We start from the raw sequence: 20,931 nt of genomic DNA, 5'->3' as shown, positions 1-20,931 counted from the left end.
TTAGTGATGTGATTTCTGACCAAACCTTTCAGGCTGGAGGCCTGTGACCCACAGTGTGCCACAAGGATTGGTGCTGGATCCACTGCTTTTTGTTATTGATATAAATGATCTGGATGTGAACATTTGAGGTATGATTAGTAAATTTGCAGATGACACCAAAGTTGCAAGTGTAGTGGACAGCAAAAAACGTTACCTCAGAATGCAATAAGATCTTGATCAGATGGGCTAAAGAGCCAAGGATTGGCAGATGGAGTTTAATTTCTATAAATTTGAGTTGCTGCATTTTGGAAAGGCAAATCAGGGCAGGACTTTAAGTGTACACTTAATGGTAAGGCCCTGGGGAGTATTGTGGAACTTGAGTGAGAGAGCTTGGAGTGCAGATTCATTGTTTCTTGAAAGCGGAACTGCAGATGGATAGGATAGTGAAGTAGGCATTTAGTATGCTTTCCTTTTTTGGATAGAGAAAAGGAGTTGGCAGGTTATGTTGCAGATGTACAGGACATTGGTTAGGCCATTTTTGGAATACTGCAATTCTGGACTCTCTGCTATAGAAAAGAAACCATTCAGAAAAGATGAACAAAGATGTTGCCAGGGTTGGAGGGTTTGAGCCAAAGAGAAAGGCTGAATAGACTAGGGCTATTTTCTCTGGACCAATGATGGCTGAGGGGTGGCCTTATAGAAGTTTATAAAATTATGAAATGGCATGGGTAGGGTAAATAGACAAGTCTTTTCCCAGGGTGAGGGAGGTCAAAAGTGGAGGGAATAGGTTTATTGTGAGACGGGAGAAGATTTAAAAGAGAGCAAGGGGGAAACTTTTTCATGCAGAGGTTAGTGAGTGTATGGAATGAGCTGCCAAAGTGGTGGTGGCAGGTACAATTACAATATTTAAAAGGCATCCAGATAGGTGTATGAATAGAAAGGGTTTGAGACATATGGGTCAAATGCTGGCAGATGGGAGTAGATTTATTTAGGATATCTGGTTGGCATGAACAAGTTGGACCAAAGGGTCTGTTTCCCTTCACAGCTGCAAATCTTTACTACTCTATCAAATAAGTGAGACTTGACCATAGGCCACAATGCGAATAGAGGACCAGAAGAGGCAGGCATGAAATGTCTACATGGACCTCTAGCATGTTATACCTTTTTGTAGATATATGCAATGCAAACCTTATCTTGAAAATACACTGAGGTAGTGTAGCTGTGCACTATTTCCTTGAATACTGCTCTCCATCCACCAGGAGACCCAACATTGAGTCGAAAGGCCATATTCTCATGTACTTACACTGTGGGAGGAGAGCAGCTCTGTGAGCCCTCTTACAGCTATGAGACTTTTAAGTTTGCCTGCAATCACTTTTGCTTTACAAAGGTTAATTGGATTGGTTTGCCATGGTTAAATGGCGTTACCAAAATTGTTTGTGACCAGCCTTTGTATTGTAAGCTTCAGATGCAGAGAAATTTGCGGAATATTGGTAGCTCGGGTAAATTGGTTGGCTGCTGGTTTTTTTGCCGAGCTTGGCAAATGAATTGCAAACGTTTCGTCTCCAGTCGAGAAGACATCATCAGTTGTAGGTGGGTGATTCCTCTGGTGCTCGCTTTTATATAGGTTGCCTAAGAGTAGTTAATGTTCTCGATTTTGATTGGTAGATATTTTAGTAACCTAAATCAAGTTTGTGTTATGGTTTGTCAAGTCACCATTTGATTGGCTGTTTGGAGGTTGTTTGAATCATTTCTGCGCGACTTGGGTTCGTGGCGTTTGGTCTCTTCCGCGGTTCCCCCGAGTGCGTTGTTCCCTTGTCCGTAACGGTTGGTAGGCTGGAGCGATTTCGATGTGCTTGTTTATTGCTTCTTTGGATGAGTACCATGCCTCGATAAATTCCCGTTTTTGTTTGGTATTTCCTTGTGCCAGTACCTTCACGTTGTTCCAGTCGAACTGGTGTCCCTCTTGGTCCTCATGGACGGATACCAGTGATATTGGGTGGTGCCTTCGGGCGGTGAGCTGGTGTTCATGGATTCTCGTAGACAGCTTTCTTCCGGTTTGCCTGACGTGGTGCTTGGTGCAGTTGTTGCATTGAATTTGGTAGATCGCGTTGCTTCTTTTCATCAAATCCAGTTTCCCTTTGGGTTTTGATAGTCTGCTCCTGAGTGTATTCATGGGTCGGTAGGCGATGGTTACTCGATGTTGTCGAAATTGTCTTGCTGTCATCTCAGAAATGATTCTTGATATACGGGAGGACGATTCTCCTGTTTTCATGTTGTCTTGGGGGAATTGTCGCTTTGCGAATTCTCAGTGTCCTCCGGATGAAGTTTCTCGGATAGGGTAGGGTTGTGCTCCTGAGATGCTGCTGGGCCTGCTGTGTTCATCCAGCCTCACATTTTATTATCTTGGATTCTCCAGCATCTGCGGTTCCCATTATCACTGATACAATTTTAACCTCACTGCAAAGCCTCTTCCAGGGATGCCTAACATGAAGAAGTTACCCTCCTCCCTCCGGACCAACCTCAGGGAATCTCTATCCCACTGCAACTCTCCTCTCCACCTATCTTCTTTTCTCTCCATCTTCGGTCCGCCTCCCCCTCTCTCCCTATTTATTCCAGAACCCTCACCCCAGCCCCCTCTCTGATGAAGGGTCTAGGCCCAAAACGTCAGCTTTTGTGCTCCTGAGATGCTGCTGGGCCTGCTGTTTTCATCCAGCCTCACATTTTATTATCTTGGATTCTCCAGCATCTGCAGTTCCCATTATCACTGCCACATTTTCTTAGCTAGCTGTCCTTGCTAAGACTCACTCTTCAATATTCAGATCTCAATACTTGTAATCCTGCAGCCAAGTAATGGCTGTCAGATTGTAATTACTGGGGATCCTGATTTACAAAGTCCAACATACAAGCACTCATACTCATGAAAGTGATCTCGTATAGCAGAGTATTAAGTGATTTTAATGCTCCAACATTTGAAAGTTTCCTCCTATTTATGAGCAGCTGTTTTACATCATCCTGCATTGCATTCTGACTTGCGTAGAAATTGACATTAACGGTGACAAAAATGGAACTACTTATATTTATCTCTGCCTGCACTATCTGTTCACCTGTTCTATTTCAAGTGAGATCTACATTCCGATATACAACCTTTACTTTTGCCCTCATTACTTTTGTAACCTTAGTTTTGTACTTTCTACCCCTTCCTGTCAGTGTCACTTGACTTCTATTTTAAAATCTTGTTCCTTTAACCTGTCTCTGTTTTTTGATTTACTATATCTTCCTAAATTTGATCCCTTGCTCCTACTATTCAGTCCAGAACTGCGTATAATTACGTGACTCATTGGAGTACTGGCCACAGCATGTCTTAGATAAATACCATCCCAAAGATGTAAATTCTACTCTCCCAACTATCAGTAACAGCACTCTACAAACCAAAATCTAGTTCTACCACAGCAGTCTTTGAGCCATAATGTCCTGTCAATTTGCTTAAAGCTCAGCTGATAGTCTAGAGATTACCACCTTTGGTTCCCAGCTCCACATACTGCACATTCAAACTCTCTTTCCTCGTCCTACCTGTCATTGGCACTTATGTAGACCACAATGTAACTCAAACCCTCTGTTTTGTCAAAAATAGGCTGAGACTTTTTTCACTGAAGTGTGGGAGGTTCAGGGCAACCTGACGGCAGTTTGTAGAGGCGTGCAGGCATAGATAAAGTGAACGTCAAAGGTCTTTTCTGTAAAAGTGGGGGAGTTCAAAATAAGGAGGCAGTTGGAGTTTCTTTTTCCTTTCCTTAATAGTGAGATTACATTTACTGAAACAATTGCAGTTTTGTTTCCACATCAAAAATAATCAGAGGGTTAGAAGGGTGGATAGGGAGAGCCTTTTTCCTAGGATGGTGACGGCGAGCACGAGGGGGCATAGCTTTAAATTGAGGGGTGAAAGATATAGGACAGACGTCAGAGGTAGTTTCTTTACTCAGTAGTAAGGGAATGGAACGCTTTGCCTGCAACGGTAGTAGATTCACCAACTTTACGTACATTTAAGTCGTCATTGGACAAGCATATGGACATACATGGAATAGTGTAGGTTAGATGGGCTTGAGATCGGTATGACAGGTCGGCACAACATCGAAGGCCGAAGGGCCTGTACTGTGCTGTAATGTTTAGAAAAAAAAAGAAATTTAGAAAAAAAATCCACTCCTCTCTTAAAGCAGTGGCCAATAAACCCAATCTTTTACCCTGGCTGTATGTCTTAGCTTTGAAGGCTGGATTAATATCCCTATCGCAGTATTGATGTTTTTCATCATTCATGAATTATACAGCCAATTAGTGCCCAGCCACTAGCAATGTTACGTTGTGACCAGGAACTATATTGAGAGTACCTATTTCAGAGTAAGTTTACATCTAGTACGTTCCTGTGATTATTCAGCTTGTAGCTAAAATATGTAGTTGGCCAACTGTCAAAGAATTTAAAGTTATGAAATTACAGAACAGTGACAGCATCTATAAAGAAGATAGTTTATTCAAAACCAGTACATTTGCATTTACAAACCTTATAGAAGTACTAATGTTGGGAACACCAACAATGCATACCTCTACTTTAAATAGAATATGCAGTCCTTAATAATATGTACTCTAAATGTAGTGGAAAAAAACTTCAATTTTCATTTGCTATTCCTATGCCGTTTATAAGGAAAAACCTGTTTGTTTTGTAAATCACCCTCAACCTGAGCTTCAACTTTGTCACTGCCATTGTTTTGTGTAGGGTCAGTCAGTCTGAAAGAAGAGCAAGTGTTTTCATTTGTGCGCCTTCGTTTTGACTGCGAGACAACAGATGAGCTTGGATTTGGCAAAACAATGATAGTCTCAAATTCACGTTCAAGAGGTATTTCATCATTTTGCTGCAAAGATGTAGAGTCATTAGAACCAACAGCTTGTACCTTTTCACATGAGTCATTGTTATTTTCACAGCTCCCATTAACAGAACCTTCACAAGACACTTGACTATTTATCACTGCAAGTTCTTCATCCGCAACCCAATCATCAATAATCATGGAATCTTTGCTCCTAAATTCACCATTTTGTGACAATAAAGCAAGGTTTCTAGTATTGACAATTTGCGATTTTTGAACCTTTCCTCTGTCCCTTTGATTGCTCTCATGAGCGCAACCTTCAAAAAGTGCCTGTGTATTTATCATTGCAAGTTCCTCATCAGTAACCCAGTTGTCCTCAGCTATCTTTGAAGTTTGAGATCCAAGATTAACATCAAGGTGACTTTTAATATTGTCAGATAAAAAGGTAATACCCTTTGGAATGATAATTTGTGCCTTAGTAACCTTGCCTTCCTCATTTTCACTGTGCCCATTTTCCCAACCTTCACGAAGTGCCTGAGTGTTTATCATTGCAAGTTCTTCATCTGTGACCCAATTATCATCTGCTATTTTGGAAACTGCAATTGTCTTCAAAGAGGAAAGTTTATTAGTTCCAGTTTGAATTGTTTCTTCATGTCTTTGAGGGGTAATACATCTCCTGGGTGGTTTAAATCCTTTCTGTACAGCTGGTGAAACAGAACTACAAAGAGGAGACAACGGGACAGGAGAAGGGATCCGAGACAAAAAACTAAGTTTTTTCTTCTTCAAATTTGCAAGTGAATCATCAGATGTTGCTTTTGTGCTAGACAATGCAGGTCTGGATGCAAGTTCTACCGATGCTGAAAGTATCTGTGGCTTACTTTCAGAGTTAGATGGAGAAAGCTGGAAAGGGGCATAAGATGATAAATATACATTAGCAATGACTAAATCCATGAAACACTGTCCTGTTAACTTTAAAAAAAACAGATCCAACAGAACCTGTGGTTTAAAAAAAATCTCTCTAAACTTGTAACTCTGCTGCTATGGTTTCTCATTCACCATCCAGTTCATTCTTCCCTTGGCAGCACCATCCCATCTAGGTTCTAAGTTCTGAAATTACTTCCTTATATCTCTCCCCTTTGAGACACTTCTTAAAAGCTAATCTTTAACCAAGATTTGTGTCAACTCTCCCAATACATTTCTGCTTTGCTCATTGTCAAACTGTACAATTATATTCCTGTGATAAATCATTTTTAGATCCCTGTTCCAAAACTCAACACTTGTCATCAACATCCTGTGTTGTCCTGCCATTTTGTGTTTAGACTGCTTATGATTATTGCTAACACTGGCTTAAAACCTGTCACCTTTCCACTGAGAGAGATAATGGGAACTGCAGATGCTGGAGAATCCAGGAAAATAAAGTGTGAAGCTGGATGAACACAGCAGGCCCAGCAGCATCTCAGGAGCACAAAAGCCGACGTTTCGGGCCTAGACCCTTATTGACCCTTCGTCGGCTTTTGTGCTCCTGAGATGCTGCTTGGCCTGCTGTGTTCATCCAGCTTCACACTTCATTACCTTTCCACTGGGACATCTGTCTTAATCCCGTTTCAAGTGGAGCCAATCCCAACTGTACAGGTTCTTCCTATCTCCACAGTATCCTTAAAAGGAATCCCTCTTTGCCACAACAGTCCTTTAGCTACATGATAACTCTCCTGATCTATCTACCGCAATTCCAATTTGTTCTGGGTGTGAGCTTGCTCGCTGACCTGGAAGGTTCGTTTTCAGACGTTTCGTCACCATTTTAGGTAACATCATCAGTGAGCCTCTGACGAAGCGCTGGTGTTATGTCCCTTTTTCTATTTATCTGGTTAGGTTTCCTTGGGTTGGTGATGTCATTTCCTGTGTTTGGTGATGTCATTTCCTGTTCTTTTTCTCAGGGGGTGGTAGATTGGTTCCAAATCAATGTGTTTGTTGATGGAGTTCCGGTTGGAATGCCATGCTTCTAGGAATTCTCGTGCGTGTCTCTGGCTTGTCCTAGGATGGATGTGTTCTCCTAATCAAAGTGGTGTCCTTCCTCATCTGTATGTAAGGATACGAGTGATAGTGGGTCATGTCGTTTTGTGGCTAGCTGATGTTCATGTATCCTGGTGGCTAGCTTTCTGCCAGTTTGTCCAATGTAGTGTTTGTCACAGTTCTTGCGAGGTGTTTTGTAGATGACGTTCGTTTTATTTGTTGTCTGTGTAGGGTCTTGTAAGTTCATTAGCTGCTGTTTTAGTGTGTTGGTGGGTTTGTGGGCTCCCCTGATGCCAAGAGGTCCGAGTAGTCTGGCAGTCATTTCGGAAATGTCTTTGATGTAGGGGAGAGTGGTTATGGTTTCTGAGCCCGTTTTGTCTGTTTGTTTGGGTTTACTGCTGAGGAATCGGCGGACTGTGTTCATAGGGTACCCATTCTTAGTAGAGTAGTCTACCCTAGTAGAGCGAACAGCCAATGGGGAACTTCAAACCTGCATCTACAGGAAAACAGCACATACGGACCAAATACTGAACTGCAGGAGCAACCATCCCAACAGCCACAAACGAAGCTGCATTAGAACGTTATTCCAACGAGCCACCATACACTGCAGCACAGAGGAACTAGGAAGAGCAGAAGAAAATCACCTATACAGCGTATTCAAAAAGAATGGGTACCCTATGAACACAGTCCGCCGATTCCTCAGCAATAAACCCAAACAAACAGACAAAACGGGCTCAGAAACCATAACCACTCTCCCCTACATCAAAGACATTTCCGAAATGACTGCCAGACTACTCGGACCTCTTGGCATCAGGGTAGCCAACAAACCCACCAACACACTAAAACAGCAGCTGATGAACTTACAAGACCCTATACAGACAACAAATAAAACGAACGTCATCTACAAAACACCTCACAAGAACTGTGACAAACACTACATTGGACAAACAGGCAGAAAGCTAGCCACCAGGATACATGAACATCAGCTAGCCACAAAACGACATGACCCACTATCACTCGTATCCTTACATACAGATGAGGAAGGACACCACTTTGATTGGGACAACACATCCATCCTAGGACAAGCCAAACAGAGACACGCACGAGAATTCCTAGAAGCATGGCATTCCAACTGGAACTCCATCAACAAACACATTGATTTGGAATCAATCTACCACCCCCTGAGAAAAAGAACAGGAAATGACATCACCAACCCAAGGAAACCTAACCAGATAAATAGAAAGCGGGACATAACACCAGCGCTTCGTCAGAGGCTCACTGATGATGTTACCTAGAATGGTGACGAAACGACTGAAAACGAACCTTCCAGCTCAGTGAGCAAACTCACACCGAGAACCTCAACCTGAGCTACAAATCTTCTCAAAACTCGCTATTCCAATTTGTGCATGGCTGATGTAACAATTCAGAGATTAAATCTCTAAAGGAACTGCTTTATAATTTAAAACCTAACTTGCAATTCTATCAGCAATAGCACCATCCTATTCTTACCTTTATCATGTGTTGCAACATGAATTATGACAGTTATTAAATAAGCATAATGTATCCTGGAATGAATTTCTTTTGTTTCAAATGCTTGTTGGATATGTTGACTATATTAGTTACTTTATTTCATTATATAAAAATTTCATCAGTCTACAAGTGTTTTTGAGGAACAGCTAGTAAATAAAACAAACTAAATGTGAAATCAGTTTGTGATATAGGGATATTTTAGTAGAATGCATATACACATACCGGAGTGCTACTAACTGGAACAAAGCCCGTTTTCCTTTGAGTAGGATTAAGTAGGTCAGAACCAAACTCTCTAGATGTCCTTACAGCATTTACTGTTTCAAGCACAGTCATCACCCTTTCCTTAGTATTCTTAATGAAACTTTGTAGATTCTGTAACAAGATGTTAAGAATACATAAACTGGAAAGCCTTTATTATAAACAGCACTTTATTTTCGAAGGTGGTGGTAGAGATGCAAATTAAGAATAAGCTTGTTCAATTGCTTAGTTGGTTCCAAATCTATAAAAGCTGATCTAAGGCAGCTATGGTGTTGAGTGAGAAAATCAAAAAAAGTTAACATGCAGGTTTAGTTGGTAGTGAGAAAGGCAAATGCAATGTTGGCATTCATTTCAAGAAGATTAGAATACAGCTGCAGGAATGTACTGCTGAGACTGTACAAGGTCCTGGTATAAGACGATTTTAGAACATTGCGAGCGTTTTGAGCCCTGTATGAAAGGATGGATGTGCTGGCATTGGAAGGAGTCCAGATGAGGTTAACAAGGATGATTCCAGAATTGAAGGGTTTATTATGAGGAGTGGTTAAGGACTCTGGGTCAGTAGTCAGTGGGAGTTTAGAAGGATGAAGGGGGGTCTCATTGAAACTTACAGAATATGGCAGTGTTTGGATAGTGTGGACATGGAAAAGATCCATCAGTAGAAGAGACAAAGACCTGGGGCACAGCCTCATAGCGAAGGGACGGCTCTTTAGAACTGAGATGGTAAGGAACTTCTTCAGCCACAGAGGGTGGTGAATTTGTGGAAGTCTGTCTCAAAAGGCCACAAGTGGGCCAAGTCCATGGAGTATATTTAAAGCAGAGATAGCTAGCTTCTTGATTACGAAGGAGAACAAAGGTTACAGGATGAAGCAAGAAGAATGGGGTTGAGAAACATATCAGCCATGGTTGAAAGGCAGTGCAGACACAATGGACCGAATGGCTTAATTCTGTTTTTATATGGAATAATTCTGCTTTTATATTTCGGCAAGACAGCAGTACAACCACTAATTGAAGTCTTCTTTTTGTCCAAGAGAGGAAAAACCAGCAGCCAATTGTCTGGTGGCTGTATCCTTCTTTACCCATGAAGGCATTTTATTGCCACCTCAGCAACATTGCTCATCTTTACTTCAAACATCCTGTACAGAACACGCTAAATTTAAAATCCTGTCAGTCTTTAAACCTCTCCTTGGTTTCAGCTCAACCTCTACTCGGTTCACCATCTCTCACTGAGCAAACTGCTTCTCTTATGACAACAATGTGTAGAGCTGGATGAACACAGCAGGCCAAACAGGAGAGTAGCAGGAAAGCTGACGTTCTGGGTCTAGGCCCTTCTTTAGAAATTGGAGGGGGGGGGGTTGATTTTGAAATAAATAGGGAGAAAGGGGAAGGCAGATAGAAGATGTATAAAGGAGAAGATAGGTGGAGAGGAGATAGACAGATAGAGATTTACTGAGGCCTTACCAGAGGGTAACTTCTTCAAAGGTAGGCGACCACCTAGCTTCTCCTTTATCCAGAATTCCCTTCCCCATCCCTATTTCTGGAGGAGAATCTAGGCCTGAAACGTCAGCATTCCTGTTCCTCTGATGCTGCTTGGCCTGCTGTGTTCATCCAGCTCTACACCTTGTTATCTCTATTTCTCTTGTGTGTCTTTTGTCCTTCCATTCCTTTTCAAGTTCCTAGCTCTTCAAATCACATCCTCCTGATCTTGATCAAGCTTTTGATGATCACTTTTTAGCTCAGCTCACCTTTTCTAACTCTTATTTGTATAGTGGGCTTATATTAAATGCATTGCACAATTGCAATTTGTTGATGCGAATAAGTGGAACAAGTTGGGAAAATTTCTTGTTTTGTACATGCATTCACTTGTTTCAGTGAAAAAATAAAATGATATGTTTTATCAGAGTTACTGTCTGTCTATTCCTTAAAGTATTCTGTACAAGTCCTATTTCAATGGAAAGTTTATTTTATTCATTCATGGAATGTGGACTTTGTTGGCTTGGCCAGCATTTATTGCCCCATCCATTGTTGCCGTTAAAACCGTGGGTATCCTTGAGAAAGTGCAGTTAGTAAACCATTCCATCATCAACTGAGGGAGAGTAGATTGATGGGGCAGTAATTGGTTGGATGGGATGTGTCCTGTGTGGGGACAGGGCATACCTGGACAATTTTCCATTGTCTAATAAATACCAGTGTCATAACTATATTGGAATAGCTTCACTAGTTCTGGAGCACAATGTTTCAAAACTATTGCTGGAATGTTGGCACGGTGCACAGCCTTTGGATTATCCAGGGGCTTCAGCTGTTTCTTGATATCATGTAAAGTGTAGCACAGTGGTTAGCACTGCTGCTTCATAATGCTAGGGACCTGGCTTCAATTCCAGCCTTAGGCGACTGTCTTAGTGGAGTATGCACATTCACCCTGTGTCTGTGTGGGTTTTCTGAGTGCTCTGGTTCCCTTCCACAGTCCAAAGTTGTGCAAGTTAGGTGAATTAACCAATGGAAACGCAGGGTTACAGGGACAGGGTGAAACGTTCTTTGGAGGGTTGGTGTGATGGGCCAAATGGCCGGCTTCCACACTATAGGGATTATGTTCTTACCAAATTGGCTCAAGGCAGGCATCTGTGATGCTGGAGACTCATGGACGAGGCCTAGATAGGTCATTCACTTGGCACTGGTGAGTGAAGATTGTTGTAAATGCTTCAGCTTTATCTTTTACACTGATGTACTGGGCTCTCCTATCATTGTGGGAGAGAATGGCTGCAGACCCACAACCTCCAGTGAGTTGCTTAATTGTCCATCACCATTCACGACTGGATGTGGCATCAGTACAGAGCTCAGATGTGATCAATTGGCTGTGGAATTGTTTAGCTCTATTACTGGTTGGTTTGCTGTTTGGAACGTGTTATAGCTTTACCATGTTGATACTACATTTTAAATATACTTTGTATCATCTTCAACAAACTTCATTGAACCAGGACTTCAACACAATACAGTTTCAAATATAAGTGTTAATACCACCGCCATAACAGCAAGGTAACAAATTTGTTTTTATTACATATTCAGACTCACTTATCCCATATCAATACCTTTCCTTCACGCGTGCACAATTTATGACATGGTTGTCAGTAATTTCTGTCTCCATAAGTCTAAATATCAAAGCTTTAAAATGCTTGGAAGTATTGTTAGACTTTGCTTGGATGAACTGCATACTAAAAGCAGCAGTGTTGGGCTGAATAAACTGTTAAACTGACTGAATAAGGGAGTATATTGAGAACATTGATAAAGCTCAGTGCTGAGACTGTCTGGAAGGCTACAAATAAGCAAGTCTTTAACGATACTGCAAGATCATTGTAAACACCAGATATTGTCTGGTAGCATCAATCTGCTTCACCATTGCCAAGAGAAACTGAAAATTACAGAGTCACTTAAGAATGGGATAAGACCGTGAATCCACCTGGTGCGCAATACATGAAATAGGCCACAAGTATAATATTCAGGGAGCTAGTCAACCTCTTGTCGCTCTCGACAGGAGCGGAGAATTAACCTTTCAGTGTGTTGTACCGATGTACTTAGTCTTTGTACTGATGAATATTTCAATGTAAAACTACAAGTCAGCTTTCACTAGATAAAAATCTTACTATATTGCAAGATTACTATAACAAATAGTAATTTTCAAATATTCTACCTGCACAGAAAGTTTTAGTTCAGTGTACTTTTTCCGCAGATGTCCTTCTTTTGGATTTGCAGAGAAACTGGAAAGATCCCCGGTGGATAGAGTAGGAATTCCCATGTAACTACTTGATGTCCACTGTAAATTGCTTGCACCAACTAAGACACCTGGTTTGATGATATCTTCCAAAGCCAGCTGACTTAAACATCCCCAAATCTTTACAGCCACCAGGTCCTGATTCTCATCAGCCAGGTACACGGTTGTAGGTGCATCTGCAATAGGATGTAAAGGATACATAATTAGCATTTTAAAGCTCCCTTATCTTGCTTCTCGGAATTTGATGACTTACATGTTCAAGTGCCTGACAAACCCCAATTAAGGTGGAATTGTGTTTGTGCGGTCATGTATGCTGAATATTCCAGCAGTTTAAAATGTTACAACCTATTTGATGCCAAATTACAAGTTTGTTGTGGGATAACTGTAAAAATTGGGAGGTGTCACTGCAAGTACCCTAGTTCTGGATTCTTCCATAAGACATGCATCCGGGTCCTGACAGACTCCATCCTAAGACCTTAAAAAAATGGCTAGATTGGTTTTAATTTTACAAAATTCCTCTGATTCAGGGAAAGCTCCATTAGACTGGGAAATAGCAAATATAACTTCTTTATTCAAAAAGGGGATACAAGAAAGCAGGAGACGACAGGCCAGTTAGTTTAATATTTGAGCTCCGCAGATCTCACCATTTAGATACCTTTTTTTTCATTCTTACTGCCATAATGGTCAATTTCACATTTTTCTACATTCGATTCATCTTGTTCACTTATTTAATCGATCTATGTCCATTTGTAGCTTCATGTCCTCTTTGCAACCTACTTCAACTATCTTTGTCTCATCAGAAATCTAGACATGATATCTTCAATACCTCATCTAAGTCTTTTATTAAAATAATAAGAAGTTGAGGCACTAGCAGTGATCCCTGTGGCATATGATTTGTTACATCAGGGCAACCAGAAAATGACCCTTTAAATGTCCCTTCTTTGTTTCTTGTTAGCTAGCCAATGTTCAATTCATGCCAACGTGTTACTCCTTACATCATGAGTGCTTAATTGCTGCAACAACTTTTGATAATCCAGTTCAGAACACCCATCTTTATCCACATTATGTTACGTCCTCAAAGAATTCTAATAAAATTGATTCAACATGATTTCCTACTTTCTCTTTCACACATCAGTTTGACTGTCTCTGAATACCTTGAATTCCTGTAAGTGCACTGCTATAGTGTGTTACATCATCGCTTACAACAACTTCCCTAGCAAGCTAACTGGCCTGTAATTTCTGCTTTCTGTCTCCTCTCCCTTTTTGAATAATCTTTTGAGACATCCAACATTTCCATTCTAATAAAACTTTCCTTGATCTAGGGACGTTTGAGAAATTAAAACCGGTGCATCAACTACCACACTAGCCATTTCTTTTAAAACTAGAGGATGAAGTCCATCAGGACCTAGGGACTTTGTCAGCCTTCAGCTGCAAGTTTGCTCAGTTGCATTTCCCTTGTGATTGTAATTTTTTTCCTGCGTTGCTCCCTCTGTTCCAATTCCACACTTGCAACTATTTCTGGGATGTCGCTCGTATCCTCTAAAGTGAAGGTTCATAGCTTTCCCTCTCACTATATTTTTCCTACTTTATTAATAGTCATAGTCATACAGCATGGAAACAGCTCCTTCATAGAACATAGAAAAGTACAGCACAGTACAGGCCCTTCGGCCCACAATGTTGTGCCGTGGAATATTCCTAATCCAAAAGCAAAATAACCTAACCTACATTCCCCTCAATTCACTACTGTCCATGTGCATGTCCAACAGTTGCTTAAATGTCACTAATGACTCTGCTTCCACGACTACCACTGGTAAGCTATTCCATGCGGTCACAACTGGCTGGGTGAAGAACCTCCCTCTGACGTCTCCTCTATACCTTCCTCCTAACACCTTAAAACTATGACCCCTCGTGGCAGTCAATCCTGCCCTGGGGAAAGGTCTCTGGCTATCGACTCTATCCATGCCTCTCATTACCTTGTACACCTCAAACATGAACAGCCTATGCAGAGACTGCAGGTGCTGAGGGCTTTGCTTTCAGTTTGGGTATGACACTGGGTTGCAGGCAAAATACTCCATGTGACTGAGGAAATCTCACTGCTTTGCATCAATTTGTTCTAATTGTTACATAGAAATATTTCCTGTGCATTTGAAATGTGTAAATGGTGAAAATACTGTATTTGAAACATGGATTAATTCATTTGAAGTACAATTAGCAGTGTAAGATTTGGAATAGGTATGCCTGAGATTTATTGAAATGAATTTCCCCTCCACTGTGATAATTTGAATAATTGAGGTTGGGTTCCAATGTGGGACCTTTTAAATCTTTTCCTTGTTTGCACCGTTGAGTAAGAGCTTGTACATGTGATCTACACACATAACCACATTTTTGTGAAAATATTACTGTGGGCCTCAGCTCTGAATGAAGAACAATTCCTCTCTGGCCCAACTGAAATTAAAGGTAATGGGACTTTGTTTTGAAACATACTTATTGCCTGGTAAATGGTAACAATTGCTTATCTTGAAAACAGTTTCATTTTATCTTTACTATGGTGGGGTGGGTGTGGTAAAGGGTTGCTATTATCTATTGTTTGTTAGGAAACATTACCAGATGGTTAGGGAGCCACTTCAGTTGCTTCCATCAAAACTAGTTCTTAATAGGTGTGAAACTGCATGGCTGTTGTATGACTAAAGGAGATATTCTCCAGATTATAGGCAAACCAGATGGATGCAGATGAGGACAGCAAGCTCTCTCCCTGCAAGATATCTGCTTGCTCCTTGAATGAGTCTTGCTGACAATGGACCATTACTGACCTGCACCATTCATTTGAGCACTGTCTTGTGAACAACTTTCTGACCTGCTAGAATTTACCTTTCACTGACATCAAGCATGTTTTCCTACTGTCGTGGTTTATTCTCATTTGAGTAAAAAGGAATCAAATTATGTTAAAGCAGCCGATTTACTTCGCAAAACTGAACATGATGAAATCTCTGAAGCTCCTTCAGTCCAACCAGTCCATGCTGAACATAATCCCAAACTAAACTAGTGTCACCTACCTGCTCCTGGCCCATATCCCTCGAAACCTTTCTTTTTCATACATCCATCCAAACTTTTACATGTTGTAATTGTATCGGCATCCACCACTTTCTCAGAAAGCTCATTCCACATGCAAACCATCCTGTGTGTAAAAACTTTGCCTCTAATATCTTTTTTAAATCTCTCTCCTCTCACCTTAAAAAGGTTCCCCTCGTCTCGAAATTTCCATTTAGGGAAAAGACCATAAGACATAGGAGTGGAAGTAAGGCCATTCGGCCCATCAAGTCCACTCCGCCATTTAAATCATGGCTAATGGGCATTTCAACTCCACTTCCCTGCACTCTCCCCGTAGCCCTCAATTCCTTCTGAGATCAAGAATTTGTCGATCTCTGCCTTGAAGGCACCCAACGTCTCGGCCTCCACTGCACTCCGTGGCAATGAATTCCAAAAGCCCACCACTCTCTGGCTGAAGAAATGTCGTCTCATTTCAGTTTTAAATTTACCCCCTCTAATTTTAAGGCTGTGCCCACTGGTCCTAGTCTCCCCGCCTAACGGAAGCAACTTCCCAGCGTCCACCCTTTCTAAGCCATACATTATCTTGAAAGTTTCTATTAGATCTCCCCTCAACCTTTTAAACTCTAATGAGTACAATCCCAGGATCCTTAGCCATTCATCATACGTTAAACCTACCATTCCAGGAATCATCCATGTGAATCTCCGCTGGACATGCTCCAGGGCTAGTATGTCCTTCCTGAGGTTTGGGGCCCAAAACTGGACACAGTATTCTAAATGGGGCCTAACTCGAGCCTTATAAAGCCTCAGAAGCACACCGCTGCTTTTATATTCCAACCCTCTTGATGTGAACGACAACATTACATTCACTTTCTTAATTACGGACTCTACCTGCAAGTTAACCTTCAGAGAATCCTGGACCAACACTCCCAGATCCCTTTGCACTTCTGATTTGCATATTTTCTCACCGTTTAGAAAATAGTCCATGCCTGTATTCTTTTTTCCAAAGTGCAAACCTCACATTTACTCACATTGAATTTCATCATCCATTTCCTGGACCACTCTCCTAAACTGTCTAAATCTTTCTGCAGCTTCCCCACCTCCTCAGTACTACCTGCCTGTCCACCTATCTTCGTATCATCGGCAACTAACTAACTCTATCTATATGTGTCGTTATTTTATAAACTTATATCAGGTCACCTCTCAACCTCCTCCGCTCTAGTGAAAAAAGTCCCAGCGTATCCAGCCTTTCCTTATAACTCAAACCTTCCATACTCAGCAACATCCTGATAAATCTCTTCTGAACACTCTCCAGCTTGGTAATATCCTTTCTATAACCAGGTGACCAGAAATGGACACAGTATTCCAGAAGAGACCTCACCAATGTCCTGTACAACCTCAACATAACATCCCAACTCCTATACTCAAAGGACTGAGCACTGGAGACAAGTGTGGCAGACACCTTTTTACCATCCTGTCAGATGTGATCCAAACTTAAAAAAAATTATGTACCTGCAACCTTAGGTCCCTCTGTTCTACAACACTAGTCAAGGCCCTACCATTAATTGTATAAACTCTACCTTTATTTGTTGTCTTTTTGTCAATCGTTGCAGTTTCTTAAGCTCTGTCAATCTTCTGACCTGCCACCCATCCTTGTACAATTAAATGCATTTTCTGTGAATGTGTAAACATTTTTAGTTAATCATGGATTGGGGAGGGGAGGTTCATCCTCTTGGATTCTTCTTCCTTGTTGACATGCATCTATTCAGTGAATTTGGAAAAATCCCCTTCAACATTTCCATTTGCATCTATATCGACCTTTCCATTGAACCAATTTGCCAGCTTACTACAGCTAGCTCTGTTTTCATGATGACCATTATTTCAATTTAAAATACTAGCCGAGGACCCATTCCTTCTCCATTAAACTAAGTGCAATATTGAGTTTTATTATGATCATTGCTACCAAGTTGGGCCTTCACTATGATGCACAAACAGAAACTAGAGAAATTCAGCAGGTCGAGCAGCATCTGCGTAGAGAAAGCAGAGGCAATGTTTCAGGTCCAGTGATGATCTCTCATTGTACCATACCAGCTTCAGCATAGCCTGATTTGTTACGGGCCAAGCCAAACCTCAAAACATGTCAACGAGACAGCCTGGACCCTAACTTTTTCATATTTTAAAGCCAAGTGCCAGGTGTTACGTTCTGGATGCAACTTGATTAGTCAGGCTAATAGGCTTGAAGCAAAACAATTTATTCATACACTATAGACAAAAATAAAAAGAAAAGAATTGGCTTAATTGCCACTTTTATAAAAATTAAAAATATAAACTAATTACCTGTTCCAATGTGGTAATATACCATGCCCCTTTAAATGTTTATCCCTGCTCCAATGTGTATTTTCCTGCAAGTAACTGCTCCTAGTCCACTTTGGCTGTATTCCATTTTATTTTATTGAAATTCAATCCAATTCAAAATGTTTACTACCAGTCCATCTTTGTCCTTATCCATTTATTACCTGAAATCTTACCAAAATATGGTTATCACCACCAAATCGAATCACCCCACTGCCACATCCACCACTTGTCCAGCTTCCTTTCCTAAAATTAGGTACAACAGTAGACCTTCTCTTGAAGGACTTTCTATATGCTGGGTAAAAAACCTCTTCTGGCCACATTTTAAGAATTCCACGCCTCTAAGCCTTTCACACTTTGAGGATTTCGTACCCTCTATTATTTTTACACTTCTTTGCAATATGGCTACGTACGTCATTCTCTATCTTCCCTAGTTACTTGGAGATCTATGGTACAAACCTCAAAGTGTCTGTCACTTTTTTTTTTATTTTTAAGGGCTACCCGTATGGCCTCATTTGAGGAACATTTGAAGATATTCCTTCTTACTATGGTAATTTGTTCCTTAATCAATATTGTGACATCACTTCCACTTTTACAACAGTCATCTCACCTAACAATTCTATATCCCAGAATGTTCAGATGCCAGTGTGGCCCTCCAATCATGTCTTCTTGACAGCAATGATATCACATCCCCATGTGCTAATCAACATGCTCAACACTTTGCCTTACTCAAGGCTCTGCATTAAAACAGATGTAATCCAGGCTTGCCATTCTCCTTGTACATTAACTCAACTACATTCGCAGTCTCCTAGACTACTATGATTGCTTTTCTATTTCTGTCTCTGCATTCCTCTATACCTCCACTCTGTATTCCATCTACCAAATTATATTGAAATCCCACCAACCACACCATTAGTCAGTTGAATAAAATCAAAAGAAGCAGATAAACTAAGTAATTAAAAAAACTAAAATAATTGATGTCATAATAATTTTAGTTAATTAAATAAAACATGGATTAGCACAGAGCTGTGATTGCATAATATCGAAGCTTCGGAGTTCGGGGAGAAAGCCAGTAACCAAATATGCCTTGAGTGTCTGCAAATGGAGGAACTTCAAATCAGTTGCGTGGCTGGACTCTGAACTTTTAGACAATAATGGTCACCAGCGAAGGGGAAAGTTACCTGAACCCTGTTCCAGGAGGCAGTCAATCCCCTTAGGCTAATTGACACTTCAAAATTCATTTCTGGTTTGGGTTGGGAGGTACTACTGGAAGTCAGGCATTTTTCTCTCCGCAGTGACTGCCTGCCCTGCTGAGTATTTCTTGCATTTTCTCCGTTTCAGAATTCTAGGATTTGTAGTTCTTTATTTTGGTAAAGAGATTACTTCTGGTCATTCGGTATCCAAGGATATTGACACACCTGGGAAGCTTGCAAAATATTAACATTGGACTATCCTGAGAAATTAAGTTAAAACTGACTGAAATAATGTGCAATGAAATACAGGTAACAGAACATAGAACATAACAGCACAGTACAGGCCCTTTGGCCTTCGATGTTGTGCCGACCTGTCATACCGATCTCAAGCCCATCTAACCTACACTATTCCATGTATGTCCATATGCTTATCCAATGACGACTTAAATGTACCTAAAGTTGGTGAATCTACTACCGTTGCAGGCAAAGCGTCCCATTCCCTTACTTCTGAGTAAAGAAACTACCTCTGACATCTGTCCTATATCTTTCACCCCTCAATTTAAAGCTATGCCCCCTTGTGCTCGCCATCACCATCCTAGGAAAAAGGGTCTCCCTATCCACCCTATCTAACCCTCTGATTATTTTATATGTTTCAATTAAGTCACCTCTCAACCTTCTTCTCTCTAATGAAAACAGCCTCAAGCCCCTCAGCCTTTCCTCGTAAGACCTTCCCTCCATACCAGGCAACATCCTAGTAAATCTCCTCTGCACCCTTTCCAAAGCTTCCACATCCTTCTTATAATGCGGTGACCAGAACTGTACACAATACTCCAAGTGTGGCCGCACCAGAGTTTTGTACAGCTTCACCATAACCTCTTGGTTCCGGAACTCAATCCCTCTATTAATAAAAGCTAAAACACTGTATGCCTTCTTAACAGCCCTGTCAACCTGGGTGGCAACTTTCAAGGATCTGTGTACATGGACACCGAGATCTCTCTGCTTATCTACACTGCTAAGAATCTTACCATTAGCCCTGTACTTTGTCTTCTGGTTACTCCTACCAAAGTGCATCACCTTACGCTTGTCTGCATTAAACTCCATTTGCCACCTCTGAGCCCAGCTCTGCAGCTTATCTATGTCTCTCTGCAACCTACAGCATCCTTCGTCACTATCCACAACTCCACCGACCTGAGTGTTGTCTGCAAATTTACTAACCCATCCTTTTACGCCCTCATCCAGGTCATTTATAAATATGAAAAACAGCAGTGGACCCAACACCGATCCTTGCGGTACACCACTAGTAACTGGTCTCCAGGATGAACATTTCCCATCAACTACCACCCTCTGTCTTCTTTCAGCAAGCCAATTTCCGATCCAAACTGCTATGTTTCCCACAATTCCATTCCTCCGCGTTTTGTACAATAGCCTACTGTGGGGAACCTTATCGAACGCCTTGCTGAAATCCATATACACCACATCAACCGGTTTACTCTCATCTACCTTTTTGGTCACCTTCTCAAAGAACTATTAACAAAGTAAGTTAGGAACATGTTATGCAATCATGGTACAAGAGTTTGCGATATATTTGATGCGGTAGGAAATGATGACAGTGATAACCTCCTCAAAATTAATTCTGAAATCAATTCCATATAAAAGTAAGTTTAAACAATCTTCTTTCAAAAGCTGGCAGCCGAAATGATTGCAGGAAAAGGTGCGAGCCAATATTTGCAGACCGTCTATGGTTAAATGGCCACAATAGTAGAACTCGTCTCTTATATTGGTTTGTAATTACTAGAACAGAGAAAACAAACTCAAATTTTACAAGAAAAGTCTTGAGGGAATCAGTACATCATACAGTAGAATAGGTTTTCCAATTCAGTCGAATTGTATTTGTATTGTTATTTTGAGACATTTGAAGACACCTTACCCACAGCATCTCTTCATTTGTGTT

The 20,931-nt window shown here is 41.0% G+C and overlaps 1 protein-coding gene across 3 annotated transcripts in view; it reads right to left on the bottom strand.

Annotated features, from left to right (window-relative positions):
• Positions 1 to 4,595: 4,595 nt before the first annotated feature.
• The window catches only part of brca2 (BRCA2 DNA repair associated), a 105,191-nt gene continuing 88,855 nt past the window's right edge, over positions 4,596 to 20,931 (bottom strand). For all 3 annotated transcript variants that reach the window (XM_048533379.2, XM_048533380.2, XM_048533381.2), the window contains 3 exons: positions 12,310 to 12,566; positions 8,592 to 8,741; positions 4,596 to 5,729 (listed from right to left, as the gene is read on the bottom strand). In XM_048533379.2, coding sequence (XP_048389336.2) covers positions 4,641 to 5,729; positions 8,592 to 8,741; positions 12,310 to 12,566 — 1,496 coding nt within the window. In that variant the 3' untranslated portion in view covers positions 4,596 to 4,640. The remainder of the gene's footprint in view (positions 5,730 to 8,591; positions 8,742 to 12,309; positions 12,567 to 20,931) is intronic.

The sequence above is a fragment of the Stegostoma tigrinum genome, chromosome 6 (genome assembly GCF_030684315.1).
Source record: "Stegostoma tigrinum isolate sSteTig4 chromosome 6, sSteTig4.hap1, whole genome shotgun sequence".
NCBI classification, from domain to species: domain Eukaryota; kingdom Metazoa; phylum Chordata; class Chondrichthyes; order Orectolobiformes; family Stegostomatidae; genus Stegostoma; species Stegostoma tigrinum.
The sequence above is the reverse complement of the archived record's forward strand: the minus strand, read 5'-3'. Positions and strand labels throughout refer to the sequence as shown.